Source organism: Cervus elaphus, chromosome 3 (genome assembly GCF_910594005.1).
Source record: "Cervus elaphus chromosome 3, mCerEla1.1, whole genome shotgun sequence".
NCBI lineage: Eukaryota > Metazoa > Chordata > Mammalia > Artiodactyla > Cervidae > Cervus > Cervus elaphus.
This window is the reverse complement of record NC_057817.1, coordinates 34303944-34329505: the sequence shown is the minus strand read 5'-3', so window position 1 is coordinate 34329505 and position 25562 is coordinate 34303944. Positions and strand designations below refer to the sequence as shown.

The following is a 25562-nucleotide window of genomic DNA, read 5'->3' as shown; positions in this document are numbered from 1 at the left end:
ATTAAGTCAAATGCCAGGTGGATTTTTTCACCTTGGACCCTTTTACATGCAGCATCCACTTTACATTTATTAGATACTTTCTATGTTCTAGGCACTGTGCGTGGCGCAGTGGCCGAGCTCCCTCTCTGCCCATCCACAGTGGGCAAAGCATGACCCGGGCTCCGTGGGCACCGTGGCCTGACTGCCCAACCCACTAGATACAGAACACTGACTCAGTGATTCCTCTCTATCCTGTTAACTGCTGAAGTGAAAGACTGATTTTAGTGCAGCATTTTTAGTTGTCATCAGTGGGAGAATTGGTCTCATTCACCTCCTGTGATTACTCAAGATGGAAATTCTAGTTATATTTTATGTGGTTTCTTTTTTTTGTGGTTTTGTTTTTGTTTTTTCAGAAATATATTCTTCCTTTACTTCCTCTGTGTTTAACATCTTAGTTGAGATATGTTTCACCATGTGGTTCATATAAATGGCTCTGTAACATGGTCAGATATATTATCAGTTAATTCATTTTGTAGATTTAGGTGTTTGTTTTATAGCTTCACTAACATTTCAGTCTTACAAAGAGAAAAATTTCTTACATTTTACCAAAATTGTGTGTTGTTTTATTTAAATGGGTCAAGGCATGCAAAGATGTAATATATACATCCAAAACCAAACTATTTGAATGTATGATGTAGAAACAAAATTTTAATAATCTAGAATGTCAGATCTGGACTGTAAGTCTGGTATATTCCATGGGTGAGTGGGACTCCAAAAACTCCACTTGTGTACACAATCTCTCATAAGCCAAAAAATATCTTTGAAATTGTGCCAAAGCTGGAGACTTTTATGTACCTCAAGTGGCCAGAAACCTACAGGACAACTAAGGGTCCTCCAGAGTCCCAAGAGAAACCAGTTATTCTCCACCGCATTGCCTCTGAGGAGTCTAAACCCACACGTCACCAACAGACAGAGCACCTTCGTTGCTTCTGTGCTGTTTTGAGCAAATGTGTCTCTTCATTCAGTTCAAATTGGTTTGATTTTTTTTTTTTTTTTATAAAAAAACACACAGCTCTTTTTTTTTTCCCCTTGGTAAAACTGAAGGCCTAACACATTTCCAATTTCTTTTGGCAGAGAAAAAGACAAGCATATGAATCTAACCTCATCTGTGATGGTCTGCAACTAGAAGCAACCAGATCCGTAAGTGTCAGACCCTTCCCAGCTGTCAGCTGACTGTTGCTCCTGGGAACTAGCGCGTCACTCGGAGTGCTGGAAAGGCATTTGAAACATGTAACCCCAGCCACGCCTTAGCTGCAGGCTGCAGTGGGAGTCAGTCAAAATCTGCATTATAAAATATATGTTTGTTGCTGATAAAAACCGTGGATCCTTTTTAATATCCAAAGAATGTAATAATAAATCTATGTATGAATGTATTTATTCAAGAACCTTGTTAAAGATTTTTATATAATACAAATGATAGTTTACCCCCCCAAAATTAGAAAATGTAAGAATAGTGGAATTGAAAATCACCTGTACTTTATCCATAAATAATCTTGTCCTTCTAAATATTTTCTTTTGCTCAAATATATACATTTTTCCCTTCCAAAAAAGAAATTATCATTTCACAGTTTTAAAGTTTGCTTTTCTCTCTTTATCATATAGTAAATGCAGTTCTATGTTAATAAATATAGTTCTTTTAAATCCTTTTTAATGATCACATAATGACATTGAACAGATATATAATAAATTAAACAGCCTTCTTCTCGGTTTAAGAAATTTTAAAACTTGTCATTACAATAACACTGCAATATAGTGTTTTTATGTTTAGTTACTAATTTGGACTAATAACACATTTGCTTTTCTTCATCTAAAATATTGGTGATTTTATGAAAGAACTATGCAACATAAGAATAATCTGTCTTAAATTTGTGGAAATATCAATAGTTGATTTGGTTTCCTGGTTTGTATGCTTATTCTTTCAATATAGCTTGTGGATGACAAGCTCGTATTTGTAAAAGTACATGCCCCATGGGAAGTGCTATGTACCTATGCAGAGATAATGCACATCAAACTGCCTCTGAAACCCAATGATCTGAAAACCCGGTCCTCAGCCTTTGATAATTTCAATTGGTTTACCAAACTCCTCCAAGTGGACGAAAGTATCATCAAGCCAGAGCAAGAGTTTTTCACTGCCCCCTTTGAGAAGAACCGCATGAATGACTTTTACATTCAAGATAGAGACACATTCTTCAATCCAGCCACCAGAAGCCGCATTGTAAGTCTAAACCCAATTTAGCTGCTGTCTTGGGGTGATTTAGAACCTACTGTTGAATAATTAGTGGTTTAATTTGGTTGGTTTGGTTTGGGTTTTAAAGTTGCCAAAAAAAAAGAAAGAAAGAAAAGTAATACACCTACAGATTTCTGTTAGGACAGTAAGCAATGATTGGCTAGTTACAATGTATAAACTACACACTGTATTTTGGAATCTTTTTTAGGTTTACTTCATTCTTTCTCGGATAATGTACCAAGTAAGGGACAATGTTAAAAAGTTTGGGATTAACAAACTCGTAAGCTCTGGAATCTACAAGGCAGCTTTCCCTCTCCATGATGTAAGTCAAATGGCAAAAATGAAATAAAATATCTAAAATGTGTTCTAGTGTTAGGGAAAGGCTAATCTTCTTGACCTTGTTTCTTCCTTGGTAAAATGAAGAGGACATATTGCAAGATTGTAAGCTCATTGAGGGCAGGAATCATGTTGTATTATTTACTGCTGAATCCCAGGCACAGGGAACACCACTTAATTAAGTGAATGAATGAATAGACCGCATTTCCCAGAGTTAATATGTGGACCAATTAAGAGCATAGACTCAGACTCAGACACCTTTATAGCTGAAGGATCTTGTGAAAGTCGCTTAACCTCTCCACTCATCAATTTCCTTGTCAGTAAAATGGGGATTATAATAGTACCTATCTCAGTAGAGTTGTTATGAGGATCAGTTCATCCACGTGGATGTTAGAACAGTTTTTCGCATATAATAAGTACTATGTATCTGTCAGCTGTTTCCATAATTACTGACAGATATTATTGTCAACCAGAAAAGTATTGGTTCTTTGTAAGAAAAATATACGTTAGACCATTTCATTTATCATTTTCTGTAATACAGGTAGGCATTTTCTCCTCTGAAAGAACCATTTTCAAACTGTGTCCTGGAATATCACAGGGCTTCTAAAAAGGCATCTGTCAGGGTTCTTGTCAGGATGGCAATACAGCAGAGTGTTGACACGTTTTAAGGACTGCGTACTGAGATGACAGCAACTCCTCAAATTCAAGAGCACTTCTCTAGCTGATAAGATCACTCATGAAATGAAAATTTTAAAATGTGATTGCTGTAGAACCTTAATGATTCTGTATAAATGCAAGGATATTTTACCTAAACTCCTTAAATAAATTCTGTCATTAAAATAAATAAAATCCTGTTTTATATTGCTCTGTTATTTGTTATATTCACTATCAGTTTATCTGGATCTCTAAGGCCAAAGAGTACATCATGAGTAATGCTGGACTAGATGAAGCACAAGCTGGAATCAAGGTTGCCGGGAGAAATATCAATAACCTCACATATGCCGATGACACCACCCTTATGGCAGAAAGTGAAGAAGAACTAAAGAACCTCTTGATGAACGTGAAAGAGCAGAGTGAAAAAGTTGGCTTAAAATAAAGCTCAGCATTCAGAAAACTAAGATCATGGCATCTGGTCCCATCACTTCATAGCAAATAGATGGGAAAACAGTGGAAACAGTGGCAGACTTTATTTTGGGGGGCTCCAAATCACTGCAGGTGGTGATTGCAGCCATGCAGTTAAAAGATGCTTGCTCCTTGGAAGAAAAGCTATGACCAACCTAGATAGCATATTAAAAAGCAGAGACATTACTTTTCCAACGAAGGTCCATCTAGTCAAAGCTATGGTTTTCCCAGTGGTCATGTATGGATGTGAGAGTTGAACTATAAAGAAAGCTGAGGGCTAAAGAATTGATGCTTTTGAACTGTGGTGTTGGAGAAGACTCTTAAGGGTCCCTTGGACTGCAAGGAGATCCAGCCGGTCCATCCTAAAGGAAATCAGTCCTGAATATTCATTGGAAGGACTGATGCTGAAGCTGAAATTCCAATACTTTGGCCACCTCAGGCGAAGAACTGACTCATTTGAAAAGACCCTGATGCTGGGAAAGATTGAAGGCGGGAGGAGAAGGGGACGACAGAGGTTGAGATGGTTGGATGGCATCACCGACTCAATGGACATGAGTTTGAGTAAACTCTGGGAGTTGGTGATGGACAGGGAGGCTTGGCGTGCTGCAGTCCATGGGGTCACAAGAGTCGGACATGACTGAGCGACTGAACTGAAAGGCCAAAGAAAGCAAAGACTGACTGATATTTGCTACTATGAAGTACATGTATTTGTGGATGAAGGCAATATTGAAATGTACTGTGTAAGATAATAAAACTAGGACAGTATGCATGCTCCTTGATACACATGCACAGAGAACCGGGAACTGGATGGGGAAGCAGATGCTGAGTTTTCTGGCTCAAAGACCCAACAGAGCAGTCCAACCTGACAGTCCATGTGTTTTATATTTGTGCACCAACAAGATTAGCTGTGAGCATGACATGAACTTGGGTACACTTGCAAATATCTGTCATGATTATTAGTATGGGATGTCAAAATTCTGTAGTATTCAGTGGACATCGGCCCATGCCCAGTTCTTTTCCACTAAAGCTTCCTGTAATTGCACTGGTCCCACGTCCAGCCTAAGGGATGATCTCATGAGGTATTTGGAAGGCAGGCAAGTAGAGGTCAGGACTCATGTTAAAGTTTTAATATTAATAATTTTCTGGTTGATAATAACATCTGTCAGTAGTTATTATATGCCAGGGACTTTGCACATTGCTGTGGATGAATTGATCATCTTAACAACTCTTTGAGGTGGGTAGTATTACTATCCCCATTTTATTGATGAGGAAATTGATGAATGGAGAGACTGACTGACTTTCACAAGGTCATCCAGCTAGCAAGTGGTGGAGCAGGTGATTCTGGTTCTAGTATGAGGGAAGGAAAGTGAGTCAGGTGGGAAGAAGAGGCATTGCATTTAAGCAGAGGCAGGAAGTTTGGTTTCTTGAATAAGCTAAATGTGTAACATCACATCAGGCTTTTTTGTTGTTTATATTCTGTATTTTCACAGAATAACTGCTGAATTGAGGGACAAGAAAGCATGGGTTTTAGAACTGACTCAGTCACTAACCAGCTGGTTGCTCTGGGTGTCTAAGGAGGGGGCTGGGCTGCCAGATATTCCTCCGCCATGAGAGTTTGGGAAGGTTTTCATTATTTAGAGCTGGTCCACTTATAGTACATTAAGTGTCCTCGGGGTTCTCACCAGGTACCTGCGGTGGTCCCTGGGATTGTAACATCAGAGCATTCCTTTCCACCCACATTCACAAATGGCCCTCCAGGCGTTGCTATTGAGTATTGATATTGGTTGAGAATTACTAAGAACTACATGGTATTTCCACCCCTTCCAGCAAATGAGACCCCTTATTTACAAATGACTGTGAAGTGTCAGGGCCACATTGAGCCAGCAGGACATGCAAACGCAAACACATACCGATTGTGATGCTCGTTTCTTTGCTGCTGCTTCCCAGTGTAACTTCAGCAGCCCGTCGGAGGACCTCAGCTGCCCTAATGAGCGGTACCTTCTGTACAGGGAGTGGGCGCATCCCCGAAGCATATACAAAAAGCAGCCCTTGGATCTTATCAGGTGAGTTGCTGTAGTGAGCAGTCCAGTGGGAAGGACTCAGGGTTGCCCTTGTGGTTTCTAAGCATGACAGTCCTCTGAGAGTATTGCCAGCCAGGGAAGCTCACTGCAGCTGTGAGTTTTGTTGCCCAGAATTTTTATTGGGGCCTCATTACTAGGCTGGAGAAGGCAATGGCAACCCACTCCAGTACTCTTGCCTGGAGAATCCCATGGATGGAAGAGCCTGGTAGGCTGCAGTCCATGGGGTCGCTAAGAGTCGGACACGACTGAGCGAATTCACTTTCACTTTTCACTTTCATGCATTGGAGAAGGAAATGGCAACCCACTCCAGTGTTCTTGCCTTGAGAATCCCAGGGACAGGGGAGCCTGGTGGGCTGCCGTCCATGGGGTCTCACAGAGTCGGACACGACTGAAGCAACTTAGCAGCAGCATTACTAGGCATGATTGATTGAGTCACTGCCCACATGGCTTGATCTCCAACCCCTTTTTCTCCCAGTGGGTCCTATAATATCACATGGTTCCAATCATGTGATTGGTCTTTCTGGCCTGGCCAGTCCACATCCTGGATCATCTCATTAACACAAACTATTTAAGGTCTACCGTGAATAACAAAGTCAATCATATCTTGGGAAATTCCAAGGCATATGAGGTTACCTCCCAGGAACTGGGACCAAAGACCCACCAAATTCTTCATTAAACAGGAGTAAATGTTAGATTTAGCTTAAATTGTATAATGGTGGTTTAGTTGCTAAATTGTGTCTGACTTGTGACCCCATGGACTGTAGGCTGCCAGGCTGCTCTGTCCATGAGATTTCCCAGGCAAGAATTCTGGAGTGGGTAGCCATTTCCTTCTCCAGGGGATCTTCGTGATCCAGAGATCGAACCTGAGTCTCCTACATTGCAGATGGATTCTTTACGAGTTGAGCCATGATAAGAGATGCCAGTTTTCACTGCTTTCCTGTATCTTCCTTTGGGTACCATTTCCAACAGCATGTGAACATAATATCCAGCATGCATCTTCTCAAAGCACCAGTGTCGGCTGCTCTCCAGAAACTTACGTTGTTTGGGCAAGGCTGTTGGAGAAAAATAGATCAAGAACAACTAAGCACATAAATAAGTAAACAAAGTTTCTGAGTGAAATGAAGAAAATGACACAGTGATGAGATGGAGAGGAATTGGGAAGTGGGGAGGAAAGTGAGTCAAGAAAGTTATCTTTGAGTAAGTGGCATGTAAGCTGAGATTTGTCTTGTGTAAAAAAGAAAAAAAAAAAAAAGCCCAGTACTTTAAGGATCTGGGAAAAAGTCATATCAGGAAGAGAGGCCACTGGTATAGTGGCCTCAAGGCACAAAACCACTTGTTAAGCTTGAGGGAATAGTGAAAACCAGTGCTAAGAGGAGAGAGAAAGATGAGACACACAGTTAGAAAGGTATCAGGAACATGGAAAGGAGTGTGTAGACAAGTGCAGTGAAAAACTGCTGTAATATTTTAACCATTCGAGTAATTTTATCTCACTCACATTTTGCAAAGATACTGTGGAAACTAAGTGATGGGGGAGGCAGGAAACAGGGAAAGCCGGTAAGAGGCTCTTAGCACAAACCAGATGAGAGATCCTGGGGGCAAACATGGAATGTGTCTGGGGAGTCAGGTTGACAAGACAAGGTTATGGATTGGCTATGTGGGACGAGGAGAAGAGGAGGCGGGTCAAGGCAGCCCCTTGTGGGCCCAGAACCATGTGCCTGTTCTTCCTATGATGTCTCATGGCCTGTCCAGCTGAACTTGGGGAAAACCTCTTAACCTTAAAAGTGAGAATTTTAAAACACTGAAGCATTTTCATTTTGTTTTACATTTTATTAAGGGAAATGTTGGGCCCCCCAGGTGGTGCTAGTGGTAAAGATTACGCCTACCACTGCAGGAGACGAAAGAGATACGGGTTTGAACCCTGGGTCAGGAAGATCCCCAGGAGTAGGAAGTGGCAACCCGCTCCAATATTCTTGCCTGGAAATTTTCATAGACAGAGGAGCCTGGCAAACTGCAGTCCATGGGGCCACAAAGTCAGACATGACTGAGCACAAGGGAAATCTTAAACATATACAATAGTAGAGAGAATAAATAGTACAGCAAGTTTGCCTATGTCTGTCACCCATCTCCAAACATTATAAACTCATAGTCACCTTTGTTTCATCTTTTTCTCTTAACTCCTACTGGGTCATTTTGAAGAAAATTCCAAATAGCATAACATTTCATTAATAGAATGACAAGATCTCTTTTAAATACAACCAGAATACTCCTTTTGTTTAAAGTCGTAAAATAATCAGTATTCATGTTTTCCTGACTGTCATAAAAATACAGTTTTTAACAGTTTTTTGTTTGTAATCAGTATCCAAACAAGGTCCAGATGTTGCAAGTAACATCTCTCAAATAGCTTCTAATCTATAATTTTCCATTTTCTTTCTTGTTTTCCTTGTAATTGTTTCTCTGTTTTCTATCTGGCTGATTCATTTTCCCCTGTGGTGTTACTTGTTTCTCTGTCCTGTGTATTTGCTTTAGCAAAGTCATTTCATCCTGATCTAAAAGCTTGATCTGATTGAGATTGAACTTTGCACAGAACACTTGTGTGAGTTTCATAGAGTATAAGGTATATAATGTCCAGTTGTCTATCTTTTCTGTAATGATAGCAGCCATTAATGAATGTTGTCTAGATTCATCATTTCCTAAGGGATTTTATTTTATTTGGTCATTTGTTGTTGTTCAGTCATTAAGTTGTGTCCTACTCTTTCCAACCCCATGGACCTCAGCACTCCAGGCTACCCTATGCGCTATCTCCCAGAGTTTGCTCAGATTCATGTCCACCAAGTCGGTGATTCCAACCATCTCATCCTGTCGCCCCCTTCTCCTCCTGCCCTCAATCTTTCCCAGCATCAGAGTCTTTTCCAGTGAGTCGGCTCTTCACATCAGGTGGCCAAAGTACTAGAGTATGATTTCTTCCTTTATTTACTAGTTGGATTTGAATCATAAAGAGGCAGTTTCTCTCATTAACTCAGCTACCCTGTAGAATAAAATTTTGAAAAAGGATGTTTGTATACATGTCAGTATTTGAAGCTGATATTTACATGAGGGTTCTCTTCCATTATTTTCATTTTGTATTAAACCTATAGCATCTGTTGGCAGAGTGGTTGGTTTGATGGCTTTTTAATCATTCTTTATGGGTTTTTGTTTGGGGCCAGGGGTTCTATGAAGCAAACAATTTCCCCAAGATTTTAAGTATCGTTTGCTAAGGAAAATACATTTAACTATTCCCTGCCCCTGGTCCACCTGTCCCCTTTGTTGCTTCTGTAAACTTAAAAAAGAACTGTACATGAGCGTTGTGAATTAAGTTTTATTTGGGGCAAAATGAGCCCAGAGATAGCATCTCAGCTCTGAGAAACTGCTCCAGAGAGGCCAGGGGGGAGGTCAATACCTATGTGATTTTGATGAAGGGGGAATACATGCAATCAAGCACATATTTTTTTTGCAGAAGGTTTCTGCTAGTCATGAGGAACTGTCTTCACCATGAAGAATTTTAGTGCTTTTCTAGTTATGCAGAGATATAAGAATTGAGCTCATAAAATCAGCTTCTGAAAAGATTTAACTATCTGAAGACCTGTTCTGCCAGTTTTTCTTAGAGCACGGAGCGCCTTATTTCTGCTGCCTACCCTGAGCACCTTTCAGGGGCTGTTGAACATCAGCAGCTGCGTGATTTAATCCTTGTAGAGGTAGATGGCAGGTGCCAATGGCAAGTGTCAATTTGTAGTTGACGCTTCCCGTTAGTAACCCCTTGAGCACTCAGGATGTTACACCTTCCTTTCTGGTTCCCAGGGATTAGCAGAGGGAAAATGAACTCTTTCCCAAAAAGCAAGTCAAGCAAACTGGAAAGAACACCTAGAGGAAACAGACCTTGCACAGAAAAAAAAAAAAAAAAAAGCAAGTTTCCTATAACACTCGCTCAGAGTGCTAAGAGAATCCATGATATCCACAATACAAAAACAGGGTTCTAGTTTAAAGAAAAGTAAAGAAAGGATCATTCTGAGAGTAACATGTAGCTCTTAGGGATAAAAAGTGAGCAGAATAGGGGAAAAAAACCCAACAGTAGTATTAAAAAATGATGTTGAAGAAATTGTACCAAACATGGAGTCAAAATATAAAGACACAGGGAAAAAGATAAAAATTTAAAAATCAGTCCAGGATGTGCAATGAACAAATAATAGGATTGCTCAAAATAAGGCCTGAGAAAATGTAAGGAGGAAATGAGAGAAATATTTCAAGACAAGTATCTGAACTATTGAAGAACTGAGCACCCCGAGTCTCTGTGTGGACAGAGGATGCAGAGCACCCAGCTTGGAGAATGGACAGGGAGCCATCAAGTCACTGAAATGTGACCTCTCAAACAGTGGAGCAGACAGAAGGTCCTGCAAGCTTCCAGAAAGAAAATCAGGTTTCACACGAAGGAGCAAGACTCAGAATAGCTTTGCATTTCTCAACATCAATACTTCAAGGTACAAGAAAAGAGAGCAACAATTTCATACTGCCAAGGAAGGTGATTTTTTTTTTAACTCACTGTCCCATATATGGCCAAATTCTTCATTCAGTGTGAGGAAATTTTCATAATTTAAATGTGCAAAGTAATGGAGGAAGTACAGAGGTACTCCACCCAGAAAGAGAAATACATGGGTTCAATAAATGGGGGTTCCCAATCTAAAAGAGGGGCATGGAGAGCCCAGGTAACAGCTCCGTGGCAGGACTACTAGCAAGTCATTCATCCAGGTGGCAGGAGACTGAAGAGTTTCATTCAAGGAGATGAAATTGATAGACTGACTCATGTGTTGGAAAGCAGTGAGAAAGTTACACCTGAAAGGAAAGTCGGGTTGAATTGTTGCTAAGTACACAGAAAACTAAACAGTGAACCACCAAGACAATTATTAACTCCAGAGAAAACAAAATATTGCTCAGAAAAGAAAAAGTAAGCATCGCAGACGACTTGATGCAGCTGTGAACAGTCTTTATGGGATCTTAATAATTAATGCAAAGCAAGGCTATTACTGTAACCAAAATTATACTGTAACTATGTTGAGAGGATGCAGGAAAGGAGGTATGGGTGTATAGATGAGACGGGGGTTGAAAGAGAGCTTAATTCTCGTCTTCCAGAATAAAGCATCAGGAGGTGATGTGTAAAACTGAGAAGTCAATGAACTACACTACAAGTATATTATTTACAGAAGTGGAAGTAAATATTCCAAGACTCAGCTATAAGAAGTGAAAAGTGGTTACTTCTCGCCAGGAAATGGGAGCGGTTCTTGAGGGCTGCTTCTTTTCATACCTGGTGTTCTGGAACTGACTCTTTATGGACTGTATAGTTACAGCTTTGATTTTTGTTTTAAATCAAAGCTGAATTTTTAAAAATTGGTGTTAAGAATTGGGATGTTTGGGGCAGAGAAAGATAATGAGCAGAGGATATTACATTTGAAGGGATCCTCATTTTCCCCAGCCTTTCAACAAGAACCCAGGAGACAGGCTTTCTGTTTAGGATTCAAAAATTCTTTCTCAGCTTCTTGTCTAAGTAGTGTAACAAGGGTGCCTTGGGAAGTACTGAAAGCCGTGTCACTATAAATAAGCAAGTAGAGTGACCAGCCCTCTTGCAGGGTGTTTTTACTATTGCGCAGTTGGAGTGGGCAACTTCTAGCATTCTTTCCAATTTTAACTGTGGCATTTCCAGGGCAGATGTTTGATAGGAATGTATTACAAAAAGCCTAACAGCCAAGAGTCCAAAATGTCTCAAACCCACTGCCAGGATTTTCTCTCCCAGACACCATCTCCTGAGCTGTCATTTGCCTGCCACCCATGAGCCAGACCACAAAGCCCCGGTCACATCGGAATGGACACACTGCATTTCTCCCAGCTCGTGATTCTGTCTCGGTCTCAGCCCTTCCTTTTCCCCATGGATGTGGCCCACGCCCAGGCCTCTGACCAGGGAGCTGGTCTCAGAAATACCCTGTGAGTGCTGGTCCCACTCAGGGATGTTCCTCTGTGAAGTCTTCCAGACTCCAGGCTGTTCTGAGAGCTCAGTCCCCACTGGGCTAAGCCCATCGAGCTCAGCTCAGTGTCAGACTGAGCCAGCAGGCTCCTAGAGGCCTCAGAGCCAAGTCCATCTACAGGTTGTACCAGTCTACAGGATGTACGGAACCAGGTTGTTCTGGCTCTGTACTGCTGAGCCAGAAGTGAAAAGTGAGTCAAGGAAAGGTATATGCCAGAGTTGCCAACAGCCTTCTTACTGCCTTGTCCTCACCCCTAAACCCTGTCTCTGTCTGTATTTGTCTCCCTTTCAGGAACAATCTGGCCCTGTTTCATGCCCTGCCTCTTTTTTATTTTGACTACCTGTTCTCTTCCATTTACTCCAGATTAATTTAAAAACATTGAAGAGTTTTTAAAACTTAGGAAAAATAGAAATGCTACATGCAAAGAATACGGGACAGTAGATTACTCAATCATATCCATCCTACCCTTTCCCATTCTCAAAAGGAGTTTTATAAATAGTTTGGTCAGAGAGATAGTCCACTCATAGTTATTATTATTATTGGCATTTTCTTATTAGTTGTGATTTTACATTGCATTTGCTCCAAGAAAGTTCTCAAAATAAAGCAAAAACAGGTAATTGAACAAATGGTTCATGTTCATTCGTTTCATAAATGTCAAGAATAATCTCTGGGGAAACTTACCATATCTGCCAGTCTTTATGAAGACTGATGATAATATCCTCTATCTGCTCCATATTTAGCAATTTCCCCTCTTTGTGTTATTCTAGTTTACTTTGCTGCAGCAGGTTAACCAGTGGTCAGTACTTCTGTAATATGTAAACTACGTCTTATTTCATAGTAGAACTGGGGGCCTGCTATGAGAATGGATATGTTTTTAAATGTGCATTGAGTCAGAGGTTTAAGTTTAAAGCCCCCTTTATTTAAAATCAGAAATTAATATGAGGATGAAGCTGCAGACTGATCATATGTCTCCTCTGAAAATAACTTCTGTCTTCCTTCAGGAAATATTATGGAGAGAAGATCGGGATCTATTTTGCCTGGCTGGGCTATTACACTCAGATGCTTCTCCTGGCAGCCATCGTGGGAGTGGCTTGCTTTCTCTATGGATATTTTACTCAGGATAACTGTACATGGAGGTAACCTCTCTCTCTTGTTACTGTGCTGAAAAGCTGCTTAGACATCAAATTATTTCCCAGGTCTTAGACTGTTTTAGTAAAAGAAGACTCATTACAGAACACTTACTGCTTTGGATGATACGTCTCTTTTGTCATGAGCATAATAACTAAGTGAAATGGAAAAAAATTTTTTCTTAGATAATGCAGCCCAGCCTCTGACAAGACTGTTACCCTTAGGAAATACTCCAGTATTTTAAGGCAATACTTTGAAAAAGAAAGGGGTTTTGAAGAGAGGAATATCTTTGAACTTTTGGCCCCCTGAGGAATGCTTCATTCAGCCCTACGGATGTTAACCTAGAGCAGCTCTGATTGCATCAGGGTTTCAATGGCAAAACTGGTAAAACCAATGTTTTTATGTTTTTTAGAAATTACTTCTTTTTTCTTATAAATTTATTTGATTTACTGATTTTTGGGCTGTACTGGGTCTTTGTTGCTGCATGTGGGCTTTCTCTAATTGTAGCAAGTGGAGACTATTCTCTAGTTGCAGTGTGCAGGCTTCTCACTGCTTTGGCTTCTGTTGTCGTGGAACACGGACTCTAGGGTGTGGAGGCTTCATTAGTTGTGGTACGGGCTTTGTTGCCCCTTGGCGTGTGGAATCTCCCCTGACCAGGGATGCAACCCATGTGCCTTGCATTGGCGGGCAGATTCTTAACCACTGGACCACCAGGAAAATCTATGACTTTGTAATATATATTGAGTATATATTATAAAACTCGAGTAAATGATACTTTTTGTTTTATTTAAAAAAAAAAAACACAGTGTTAGAGGGGTAAAAAAGTAATAAAGAATGAGTTTGTGCTTGATGTTGAAATTAAAATACCAGGTACACTGTGTTTGGGAAATACATGGGTGCCAAAACACTGAATTTCACCATCTCTGATCTGAAGTGTGTTACTAGTCCTTTGCTTTTGGTGATCTCAACCTCCAGAAGGGGTGCAACACTGAACCAGGCCTTTTCTCTTGTTCATCTGGCCTCTGTCCAGGTGTGAAAGCCAGATCAGAATTTCTGGGCAACAGTGACAAGCTGATGACCAAATTTTTCTAGCCTGCAGCATGTGAGCGTGACGCCAGAGGCAGGAAGTGAACATGGCAGCTCTGATGTATAGGCGTAATTATCCATTCTATTTAACAAAGGATTCTGAGTGTTTGTGCCATTATGGCTGTTAGCTTGAAAGCTGCAGATGGTCCTTGAAGTACTTGCCTCTCTTCACTGAAAAAGAGTTAGGGCTAAAGACTGAATGTTGATATTTTTTCCCTAATTTTGTCTTTGGCTTCTCCATTGTTTTGTATATTGTTCCAACCAAAAAAAAGGTATCTCAAAAATATGCTTTCAGAGTGAAAAAGTAGCATTTTTATATGGTTCTTGCATGGTGGTGGTTCTCATTATAATTTATTTTATAAAGTCACAATATAGTCACCCCACATACTTCCTATATGTGTTTACAGTTAATTTTATTACAAGTTGAGTAGATTCACAAGAATAGAAGGTAGATTTAAGATGTAAGGAAAAATGATCCATTACCCAGTTGAAGAAGAAAACATAACTGTTACCCAGGAAGTTCTTTGCTCAATTGCATCCCCTTACTTTCCACTTTGGAAATAATGACTATACTAAATTTTTATTTTTATCATACACTGTATATTCTTTTTCATATGTACTTATACCCCTATAAAATATAATCTTGTGTGCTTTTGAAAATATCTGTGCATACGTGGAAGATACTGTAGGTATTTCCTCTTCCATAAAAGGTCTATTTAAAGCTTATACACACTTGAAAATAACAACTTTATTGAGATATAATGCATATATCATAAAATACAGGCTTTGAAAGTATACAGTTTGTGGTTTGAAGTACTTCCACAAAGTTCTGTAATCCTCACCACTATCTAATTTTAGAACATTTTCATCACCCCATAAGGAACCAGTATCCTTTAGAAGTCACTCCCTAACGTCTGTTTCCCTTGGCCACTGGCAATTACTAATCTACTTTCTGTCTCTACATATTTGCCTATCCCGGACATTTCATTATAAGTGAACCACACTGTGTGTGCAGTGTGTGGGGCCATCTTTGTCATCTTTTACTTAGCATGTTTTCAAGGGGGCTTCCCAGGTGGTGCTAGTGGTAAGGAACCCACCTGCCAGTGCTGGAGATGTAAGAGATGCAAGTCCCATCCCTGGGTCAGGAAGATCCTAGGAAGGAGGGCATGGCAACCCTCTCCAGTATTCTTGCCTGGAGCATCTCGTGAACAGAGGAGCCTGCCCGGCTACAGTTCATAGTGTCACAAAGAATTGGACACTACTGAAGCAGCTTAGCATGCCTGAACACAATGTTCTCAGGATTCCTTCATGGTATAGCATGGATCAGTACTCTATTCCTTTGTGTGGTCAAATAATATGCCATTATAGAGAAGGAAGTAGCAGCCCACTCCAGTATTCTTGCCTGGAAAACCCCATGGACAGAGGAGCCCGGCAGGCTGTAGTCCATGGGGGTCTCTAAGAGTCGGACACGACTGAGCGACTTCACTTTACTTTACCTCACTTCACTTTAATATGCCATTGTATGGATACACCACTTTGTCTAGACATCCATCAATTAACGTTTAAGTTGTTTCCATTCCTTAGCTATGATGAATAGCTATGAACAAATATGTACAAGTTTTGTGTGAATATATTTTTTTCAATTCTCTTGAGAATATATTAAAAAATGGAGTTGCTGGGATATATGATAACTCTAGATTTAACATTTTGAGGACCTGCCAAAGCATTTTTTTTTAAGTGACTGCACCATTTTACATTCCCAGTAGCTATGAATGAGTATTCTGATTTCTCCACATCTTCATCAACGCTTGTTATTGCTGAATTTTGAATAAATAAGCAAACAAGTAAATGTGTGTGTGTGTATCATTCTAATGGGTATGAAGTGGTATGTCATTGTTGGCTTAAATTTGTATTTCCCTAATTCCCCGTGATGTTGAGCATTTTTTCATGTGCTTATTTTGCCACTTGTATCTCTTACAAGTGGTCAGTATAGCTGTTGAGTTTTAAGTGTTCTTTAATATATTTTGTGATAAAAAAGTGAAAGTCGCATCTGACTCTTTGCGACCCCATGGACTATACAGTCCATGGAATTCTCCAGGCCAGAACACTGTAGTGGGTAGCCTTTCCCTTCTCCAGGGGATCTTCCCAACCCAGGGATCAAACCCAGGTCTCCTGCATTGCAGGTGGGTTCTTTACCAACTGAGCTACTGTGATAAAATCCCCTTATCAAATGTTTTCTTGCATTCCGTGGACTCTTTTTCGCATTCTTGATGTTGTCCTTTGAAACACAAAAGCTTTTAACTTTAATGAAGTCCAGTTTACCTGAGATTTTTCTTCTGTTGTTTGTACTTTTACCGTAATATCTTAAAAAGCATTGGTAAGCCAAAGTCATGAAAATTTTCTCAGTATTTATCTTCTAAAAGTTGTTTCTTTCTTTCTTTCTTTTTTTTTTTTAGTTTTAGGTCTATGATTTCATTTTTGTGAACAGTATAAAATAAAGATTCACCTTTCTTTCTTGCCAGGTGTATATTCAAGTGTTCCAGCACCATTTTTGTGAACATAATCTTTCCCCACTAGCACCCTTGTCAAAAATTGTTATTGTCATTCAGATACTAAGTCATGTCTGACTCTTTGCAACCCCATAGACTGCAGCACACCAGGCTTCCTTGTCCTCCACTATCCCCCAGAGTTTGCTCAAACTCATGTCCATTGAATCAGTGATGTTGTCTAACTATCTCATCCTCTGCTTCCCTCTTCTCCTTTTGCCTTCAGTCTTTCCCAGCATCAGAGTCTTTTCTAATCAGTCAGCTATTCACATCAGGTGGCAAAGTATTAATTAGTAATTACTAGTACAAAGTATTAATAAAGTGCAAAAGTTTAATTGGCCATAAGCTTAAGAGTTTATTAGGGACTGTCATCTCTTTTCTATCAATACATATGTCTGTCCTTCATGCAAGTCCCACACTATATTGATTATTATAGCTTTTTAGTAAGTTCAAGATTGCTTTGATTTTTCTGGGTACCTTGCATTTCTATAATTTTAGAATCAGCTTTCTCATTTCTTCAAAAAAGCCAGAATTGCATTGACTCTTTAGGTCACTTTGAGAGATATTACCCTCTTAACAATATTAAAGCTTCTAATTCACAAACACACAATAGCTTTCCATTTATTTAGGTCATCTTTAATTTCTATCAATATTTTGTATTTTTCAGTATATGTATTTCACATTTCTTTTCTCTAATTTAATCTTGTATTTTATTATTTTTGATGATACTGTAAATGAAATTATTTCCTTCATTTTATTTTTAGATTATTCATTAATGTATAGAAATATAATTACTTTTAATATATTGATTTGTCTTATAACCTCGATGAACTGGCTTATTAATTCTAGCAGACTTTTGGTAAATTTCTTTGGATTTTAATGTACAATATCATGTCATCTGGAATAGAAATGGTTTTCCTTATTTCTTTCTAATCTGGAGATTTTTAATTTATTTTCCTTATCTGGTTACCCTGACTGGAACCTCTAGTACAATGTTGAACTTGCGAGGAATCTGTTCAGAGTTTCACCATTAAGTATAATCTTTGCTATGTGTGTTTTTTCCCCATAGGTGTTCTTTATCAAGCTGAGGACATTCTCTTCTATTCCTAGTTTTTATCCATTATTCTATCAGTAGGGCGTATATAAATTGGTTTCTGTTCATTGAACAATCCTTGCATTCCTGGATACATCCCGCTTGATTTGATTTACTGGATTTGATTTGCTAATATTTTGTTGAAGAGTTTTGCATTTATATTCATAAGAAATAATAGTCTGTAGTTTTTTTGTGATGCCTTTGTCTGGTTTCGGTATTGGTGTAATACTGGTTTCACAGAATAAATTGAGATGTGTTTCTACCTCTTTATTTTTAGAAGAGTTTGTGAAGCATTGGTATCAGTTTTCTTTCAGTGACTGATAGAATTTACCAGTGAAGCTATATTGGCCTTGACATTTCTTTGATTATTAATTCAGTCTCTTAACCCATTGTAGATCTGTTCAGGTTTTCTATTTCTTCTTGAGTCAACTTCAGTCATTTATGTTTTTCTAGGAATTTATCCATTTCACCTAGATTATTCCATTACTGGCATATAATTATTGACAGTAATCCCTTATATTCCTTCTTTATTTTTGTAATGTCAGTAGTAATGTTCCTCTTTTCATTTCTGATTTTAGCAATTTAAATCTTCTTTCTTTTTTTCTTGAATAGTCTAGCTAAAAAGTTGTCAGTTTTATTGATATTTTCAAAGAACCAACTGTTGATTTTTCTCTGTTGCTTATCTATTCTCTATTCCATTTATTTCTGCCTTTTGTCTTTTGATTGGAATATTTAATTTATTTACATTAAAGTACTTTCTGATTAGGGCTTCCCCTGTGGCTCAGCTGGTAAAGAATCTGCCCACAATGTGGGAAACCCTGGGTTCGATCCCTGGGTCAGGAAGATCCCCTGGAGAAGGGAAGGGCTACCCACTCCAGTAGTCTAGCCTGGAGAATTCCACGGACTGTATAGTCCATGGGGTCGCAAAGAGTCGGACACAGCTGAGTGACTTTCACTTCATTTCACTTCACTTTCTGATTAAGTTGGAGTTACATTGGAGTTGCATCTGCCATTTTGCTACAGTAAGTCCCCTACATATGAACATTCATATTGTGAGCTTTCAAAGATGCAAGCGTGTATTTGCATATCCAGTCACGTAAGTTAGTTAGCATGTCTAGGATAGATTGTCACGTGCATTCATTGTCTAGAAGTGATGGTGCTTTTATACTTTACAGTACTGTATAGAGTATAGTAAGTACAGTATCTTTATCTATTGCTTACTTGATGCCAGCCCCTGTATGCCAGCTATTGTACTGTACTACTGTAAGATTAAAAATGTTTTATTTTTGTGTTTGTTTTTTCTGTCTTATTTGTGTGAAAGTATTATAAACCTATTAAAATATAGTAATACATAGCTGATTGTGTTATTTGGGTACCTGCACTTTGTTGCACTTAGTATATATAAATATATATTATGTAAAAATGTATTTATATATATGATATATGTTTTTTAACCTATGTAGTTACCTCTGCCAGCGATCTTTAATTTTTCAAGTGTGTTTGACTTACTGTCGAGTGTACTTTCATTTAAGCCTGAAGGAATCTTCTTAGTATTTCTTGTAGGGCAGGTCTGCTAGAAAAGGAGTCTTTCAGATTTTATTTTTGTAGGAGTGTCATAACTTCTCTGTTTTTGAAGAATAATTTTGCAGCATATAGAACGCTTGGTTGACAATCTTTTCCTTTTTGGCATTTTGACAATATCATCCAACTGCCTTCTGGTTTCCATGGTTTCTGATTAGAAATCAACTGCTTATCTTACTGAAGAGTCTTTGTATATGTGGAATGATTTTTCTCATTCGACTATCAAAACTCTCTTTGTTCTTGACTTTTGATACACTGAGTCTGATGTGCTTATGTTTGGATTTCTCTGAGTTTATTCTACTTTGAGTCTGTTGAGCTTCTTAGATGTACAAATTAATGCTTTCATCAGATTTTGGAAGTTCTTCAGCCGTTATTTCTTCACATATTCTTTCTGCCTCTTTCTTTCTCTCATTCCTTCTGGCTCTCCTATTATGTGTATTTTTAATGGTGTCCCACTCATCTCTGAGGCTACATTCATTTTTTTTTTTCATTTCTTTATTCTTTGTGATTCTCAGACTAGATAATCTCAATAGACCTAATGTTAAGTTAGCTGACTTTTTCTTCATCCAGTTCATTCTGCAGAGGAACCTCTCTAGTGAATTTTTTGTTTTACTCATTATGTTTGTATCGCTAGGATTTCTAGTTGGTCTTCAAGTAATTTTTATCTGTTCATATTCTCTGTACAATGAGATGCTCACATACTTCATATCTTTAGGTATGATTTCTATTAGTTCTTTGAACATATGATTAATTGCTTATTTGTGTATTCATTTAGTATGTCCAGTGTCTGGACATCCTCAGGGAGTTTCTGTTGGCTTCTTTTTCACCCTGTGTCATGGCCAAACTTTTCTGTTTCTTTATGTATCTTGTAATTTTTTGTTGAAAACTGGGCATTTTAAATATTATAATGTTATAATGCCAATCAGAAAACCAGATTTTACTCCTCCTCAGAGCTTATTGTTGCTTCTGTGTTGTCATTGCTGCTGATGATAGTATTTATTTAGTTTCCTAAACAAATTCTGTAAAGTCTATATTCTTTATCATGCATGGCCATGAGATCTGTATACCAAAGCTTAGTTATCAGCTAATGATTGGACAGTGATTTCTTTAAATGCCTGGAATCAATCATTTTTTTGAGCCTTTGCCAGTGGCTCTCTCTTTGCATGTTGGGGAATGCCTTCAGCACTCCATCAGGCATTGGGGGCGCTTCCTTAGCCATTATTCCTTACTTATACAGAACCTTAAGGTCAGCCAGAGTTGAGAGATGCAGGTTTTCTCAGGTCTTTCCTGGCCATATGCACTGTCTACAATTGTAGGTATTTGTTGGAGCTTTTTAACCCTTCACCTACTCCTAGAACATCTCATTATCCAGTTTTTCCTTCCAAGTTTTCTAATCGGCATCTTGTTAGCCTCTACTTTATCACTGCCTCAAGCAATTGTAATATAATGGAATTATTTAGTTCCTGGTAATTGCTTTCAACAGATACCCTGGGGATAGGGCTGTTTGTACAGTATGAGCTTGAGATAGGTCAAATAGTGACAGCTCTCTGGAAATGGGTAACTTCAAACCACTTCTGCCCCTCAGTAGCTTCTAGACTACCTTGTTCAAACCTCTGCACAATTGCACTCATCTCACATGCAAGCAAAAAAATGCTCAAAATTATCCCAGCCAGGCTTCAACAGTATAGGAACCATGAACTTCCAGATGTTCAAAGTGGATTTAGAAAAGGCAGAGGAACCAGAGATCAATCACCAATATCCACTGGATCATTGAAAAAGAAAGAGAGTTCCAGAAAAACATCTACTTCTGCTTTATTGACTATGCCAAAGCCTTTGACTGTGTGGATCACAACAAGCTGTGGAAAATTCTTAAGGAGATGGGGATACCAGACCACCTGACCTACCTCCTGAGAAATTTGTATGCAGGTCAAGAAGCAACAGTTAGAACTGGACATTGAACAACAGACTGGTTCCAAATCAGTAAAGGAATATGTCAAGGCTGTATATTGTCAGCCTGCTTATTTAACTTATATGCAGAGTACATCATGAGAAATGCCAGGCTGGATGAAGCACAAGCTGGAATCAAGGTTGCCAGGAGAAATATCAATAACCTCAGATATGCAGATGACACCACCCTTATGGCAGAAAGCAAAGAAGAACTAAAGAGCCTCTTGATGAAAATAAAAAGAGGAGAGTGAAAAAGCTGGCTTAAAACTCAACATTCAAAAAAAGAAGATCATGGCATCCAGTCCCCTCTCTTCATGGCAAATAGATGGGGAAACAATGGAAACAGTGACAGACTTTATTTTCTTGGGCTCCAAAATCACTGCAGATCGTGAGTGCAACCATGAAATTAAAAGACATTTGCTCCTTGGAAGAAAAGCTATGACCAACATAGACAGCATATTTAAAAGCAGAGACATTACTTTGTCAACAAAGGTCCGTCTAGTCAAGGCTATGGTTTTTGCAGTAGTCATGTGTGGATGTGAGAGTTGAACTGTAAAGAAAGTTGAGTGCCGAAGAATTGATGCTTTTGAACTGTGGTGTTGGAGAAGACTCTTGAGAGTCCCTTGGACTGCAAGGAGATCCAACCAGTCCATCCTAAAGGAAATCAGTCCTGAATATTCATTGGAAGGACTGATGCTGAAGCTGAAACTCCAATACTTTGGCCACCTGATGTGAAGAACTGACTCATTGGAAAAGACCCTGATGCTGAGAAAGATTGAAGGTGGGAGGAGAAGGGGATGACAAGGATGAGATGGTTGGATGGCATCATTGACTCAATGAACATGAGTTTGAGTCAACTCCAGGAGTTGGTGACGGACAGGGAGGCCTGGCGTGCTGCAGTCCATGGGGGTCACAAGAGTCGGACGTGACTGAGCGACTGAAGTGGACTAAACTGAGGCTACCTTGGTTGTGAGAGTGTTGGTTTTAAAGGGCAACATGAAGCTGAGGTTATGGGGATAGGGATAAATAAGCCAAGTTAAAATGTGACAAAGCTCACTATTTTATGGAAAAGATTTAGTTATTTTTTCTCAAATAAACACTTCTCAGACTATTGGAAACCTTTGTTTAGTTTCCGCAGTTCTGCAGAGGTTAATTTTGACAGATTTTGTCAAGTTCTTTGCTTTGTGGAGGAGCATGTTTTCCATGATCTTTACTTAGATATTCTTGAAGTGTTTCTCATGCCCAGTTATTTTTTACTGAGTTATTTGCAGGGCTAATTCTGCAGTTCCAATCCCATTCACATAGGAGTCCATTTGCATAGCTTTTCCTAGAGTAAGCTGTGTGCAACCTGTTGTTACTAATAGTTTGCTGGATTTTTCTTATTAACTTGTTGGAGTTTTTAAAATAGTCTTATGACTAGTCCTTTGTTATTCCTGTATGTTACAAAACTTCTACCAGTCTGTGGCTTTTTTTTCCCCCTCTCTTTGGAGTGCTTTAATGAGGTTCTTACTTTTAAAAGATTTTAAATGTATTAATATTTTTCTTTATGGTTTATGCTCTTTTGTTTTTCTTTAGTAGTAGTTTCCTTTACCCCAAGGTTATCTAGATACTCTGCTGTAAGTTGGTACTGTTGCAGTTTTATTTTCCACCTGGAATTGATTTATATATGGTAGGATTTAGGGGTTCACTTTCCCCTTGTTCTGTATGGATATTCCACTGCAGCAGCCCTATTTATTCAAACATCTGTTTTTACGTTACTGGTTTGTTGGGTCGATGCTGTCCGTTATACATCAGTTTTGGTGTACGCAGAGGTCTCTTGCTGAACTCATTATTTTTCTCTCTTGCTCAGTTTTTCTTAACTTAAAGGGCTTCCCAGGTGGTTCAGTGGTAAAGAATCTGCTTGCCAGTTCAGGAGATGTGGGTTTGATCCCTGGGTTGAGAAGATCCCCTGGAGAAGGAAATGGCAACCCACTCCAGTATTCTTGTCTGGAAAATCTCATGAACAGAGGTTGGTGGGCTACAGTCTGTGGGGTCACAAGAGTCAGATAGGACTTAGCGACTGAACAACAACCCCAGTAGCACCTTGTTCTTTAGGAGATGTCTTGACGGTTCTGAGGCTTTACTCTTCTATTAAATTTATAGCTCAAATAAGGGAGAAATGACGTCTTCAAGTATTGATTCTTCCAAATTATGAACATGATAATTTACCTATTTATATAGGTTCTTCACTCTTTTACAACAGTTTTATCATTTTCTCCATATAAATTTTGTACATTTTGAATTAGATTTTTGTTCCTGGGCTCTTCATATTTCTAAGTTGTTGAAAAACAGTTATAAAAAATTAAAATTCTTAACTGTGGCAGGTCTTTAGAGACACAATTTCTTTTTTGTGACCCTACATATATATATTGTATACCGATTTTGTGTCCAGCAAACTTACTAGATTCATTTATTCTCATAATTTATCTGCAAGTTTTATTGAGTTGTCCATATAAACAATTATGTGATTTATTAGGGATAGCAGTTTTTTCCTTGCCATTCCCCCGTCTTTGCTTTTTTGTTTCTTTTTTTGTTTGTTTGTTTGTTTTTTTACTAACTATGTTAGCAGTGGTATCACAACATGTGAAAAGAAACAGTGATAGTGGGACATACTATCTTGTTTCTGATGTAAAGGAAATACTTTCAGCCTTTTACTATTAAGTATAATGTTTTTTATAGGTTTTATGAAGCAAGATTTTATCAGGTTAATGAAGTTCATTTCCACTCCTAGTTTTATAAGAATTTAAGTTTAGTTTTTTATCATGAATGGATGTTGGATCTTATCATTCTGATAAAGTCTTATTCATTACATTTTTAAAAATTAAACTTTATTTTTCTCTTTTCTTCAGCAAAGAAGTTTGTGATCCTGATATTGGCGGCCAGATCATAATGTGTCCTCAATGTGATAATGAGTGTCCATTCTGGTCACTCAATGTTACTTGCGAATCCTCAAAGGTATTTTTTTCAAACATTTACAAGTAATGAAAGCTTTTTTTCCTTCTAATAATTTTAATACAACATAGTGCTTAAATTTTTTTCCTCTTGAATTTAGAAAAGTAATTTTCAGCTAAGCCTTCATTTTCAAAGATAGATATAAAATACTTGTGTTATTCCTTGTTTATAAATAATACATTGAAATTAAAAGCCTTATCAATAATCTCCTGAAAGGTCAGTGAAGAACTGTGGAATTGAAACTGCTTGAGTATTTCAAGTAATCAAAGCAGATATCTCAAACCTGACTTATCTCATAAGTACTATTTAATAGGTTTACTGTTATAAGTATTTTCCTTAATTCAAGTGATAATTCAAGTGAATGGAAACCTGAAATCTGTACTTGTTTTTCCACTTTGAAAGTATGCTGAAACTCTCCTTGGAATTTTAAAGACTTTGCAGATCAGATTTAGACTGTATTTATAAAAATGCATAAGAAAGTTTTTGTCTTCAAATGGTAGCAGATACTCACTTTGTCTCTAAACATTCCCACCAAACACATCTGGTTCCCCTTACACATGCAGATAGATGGTCTTGAGCTATATGACTTCTTAAAATCCAGGAGGTTTAGCAAAAGCATAGAGACTGGAGGGAGCTTCCTGAAAGGCATGCCAGAAAGGCTAGACAGGAAGAAAGACAGTTGGCTTGCTTCAGAAGGTTTTCCTGACAACTTGGACCTTCATAGAATTCTTCCCTGTCTTGACCTCTCTGTCCCCTCATTCTGCTATGAAAGTTTAGGAATATTTCTATGATCTGCTTCTGATCTGCTGCATGTAAGTCTTACTTTAACTGAATACACAGCTAATATAGTGATGCTACTTTATAGTTTAGACTTTGCAAACTTATGCTCATACTGTATTATCACTGGACTCACAAAACTGCTGTGAAGCAGGCAGAACAGGTGTTACCTCTATTTTCCAGATTAAAACACTGAATCTGAGGGATTAAATAATTTGCTCAACCACCCGCCTAGTAACAGACAAGCCAGAAAATGACAACACCTCTGCCTTCCTTGCTATTACCTTTTTTCCTCACTGGCTGACTGTAGGACCAGGCACTTTCTGAATTGAACTCAGTTTGAAAAATTGCTCTACCACTTAATTAAGAGGATCGCAGGGTATTGTCAACACATGTATTTTTATACTTTATGAGTTAAATTAGATTTCATCACCCATTCCCCTTCAACCAACACAAGTTCTAGACTGTAAATGCCCATCATATATCAGTCAAAGTGAAAGACTTGGAGGTAGTAAGAGAGAAGCTGCCTTCCAGTACTGTTGACTCATAAAGGTCCTTAGT

General features: G+C 38.5%; 1 protein-coding gene across 2 annotated transcripts in view; it reads left to right on the top strand.

Annotated features, from left to right (window-relative positions):
• ANO6 (anoctamin 6) overlaps nt 1–25562 on the top strand; it is a 238979-nt gene that overhangs the window by 163300 nt on the left and 50117 nt on the right. For both annotated transcript variants that reach the window (XM_043886376.1, XM_043886382.1), the window contains 6 exons: nt 1114–1179; nt 1967–2254; nt 2475–2588; nt 5672–5787; nt 12854–12988; nt 24122–24227. In XM_043886376.1, the coding sequence (XP_043742311.1) occupies nt 1114–1179; nt 1967–2254; nt 2475–2588; nt 5672–5787; nt 12854–12988; nt 24122–24227 (825 nt within the window). The remainder of the gene's footprint in view (nt 1–1113; nt 1180–1966; nt 2255–2474; nt 2589–5671; nt 5788–12853; nt 12989–24121; nt 24228–25562) is intronic.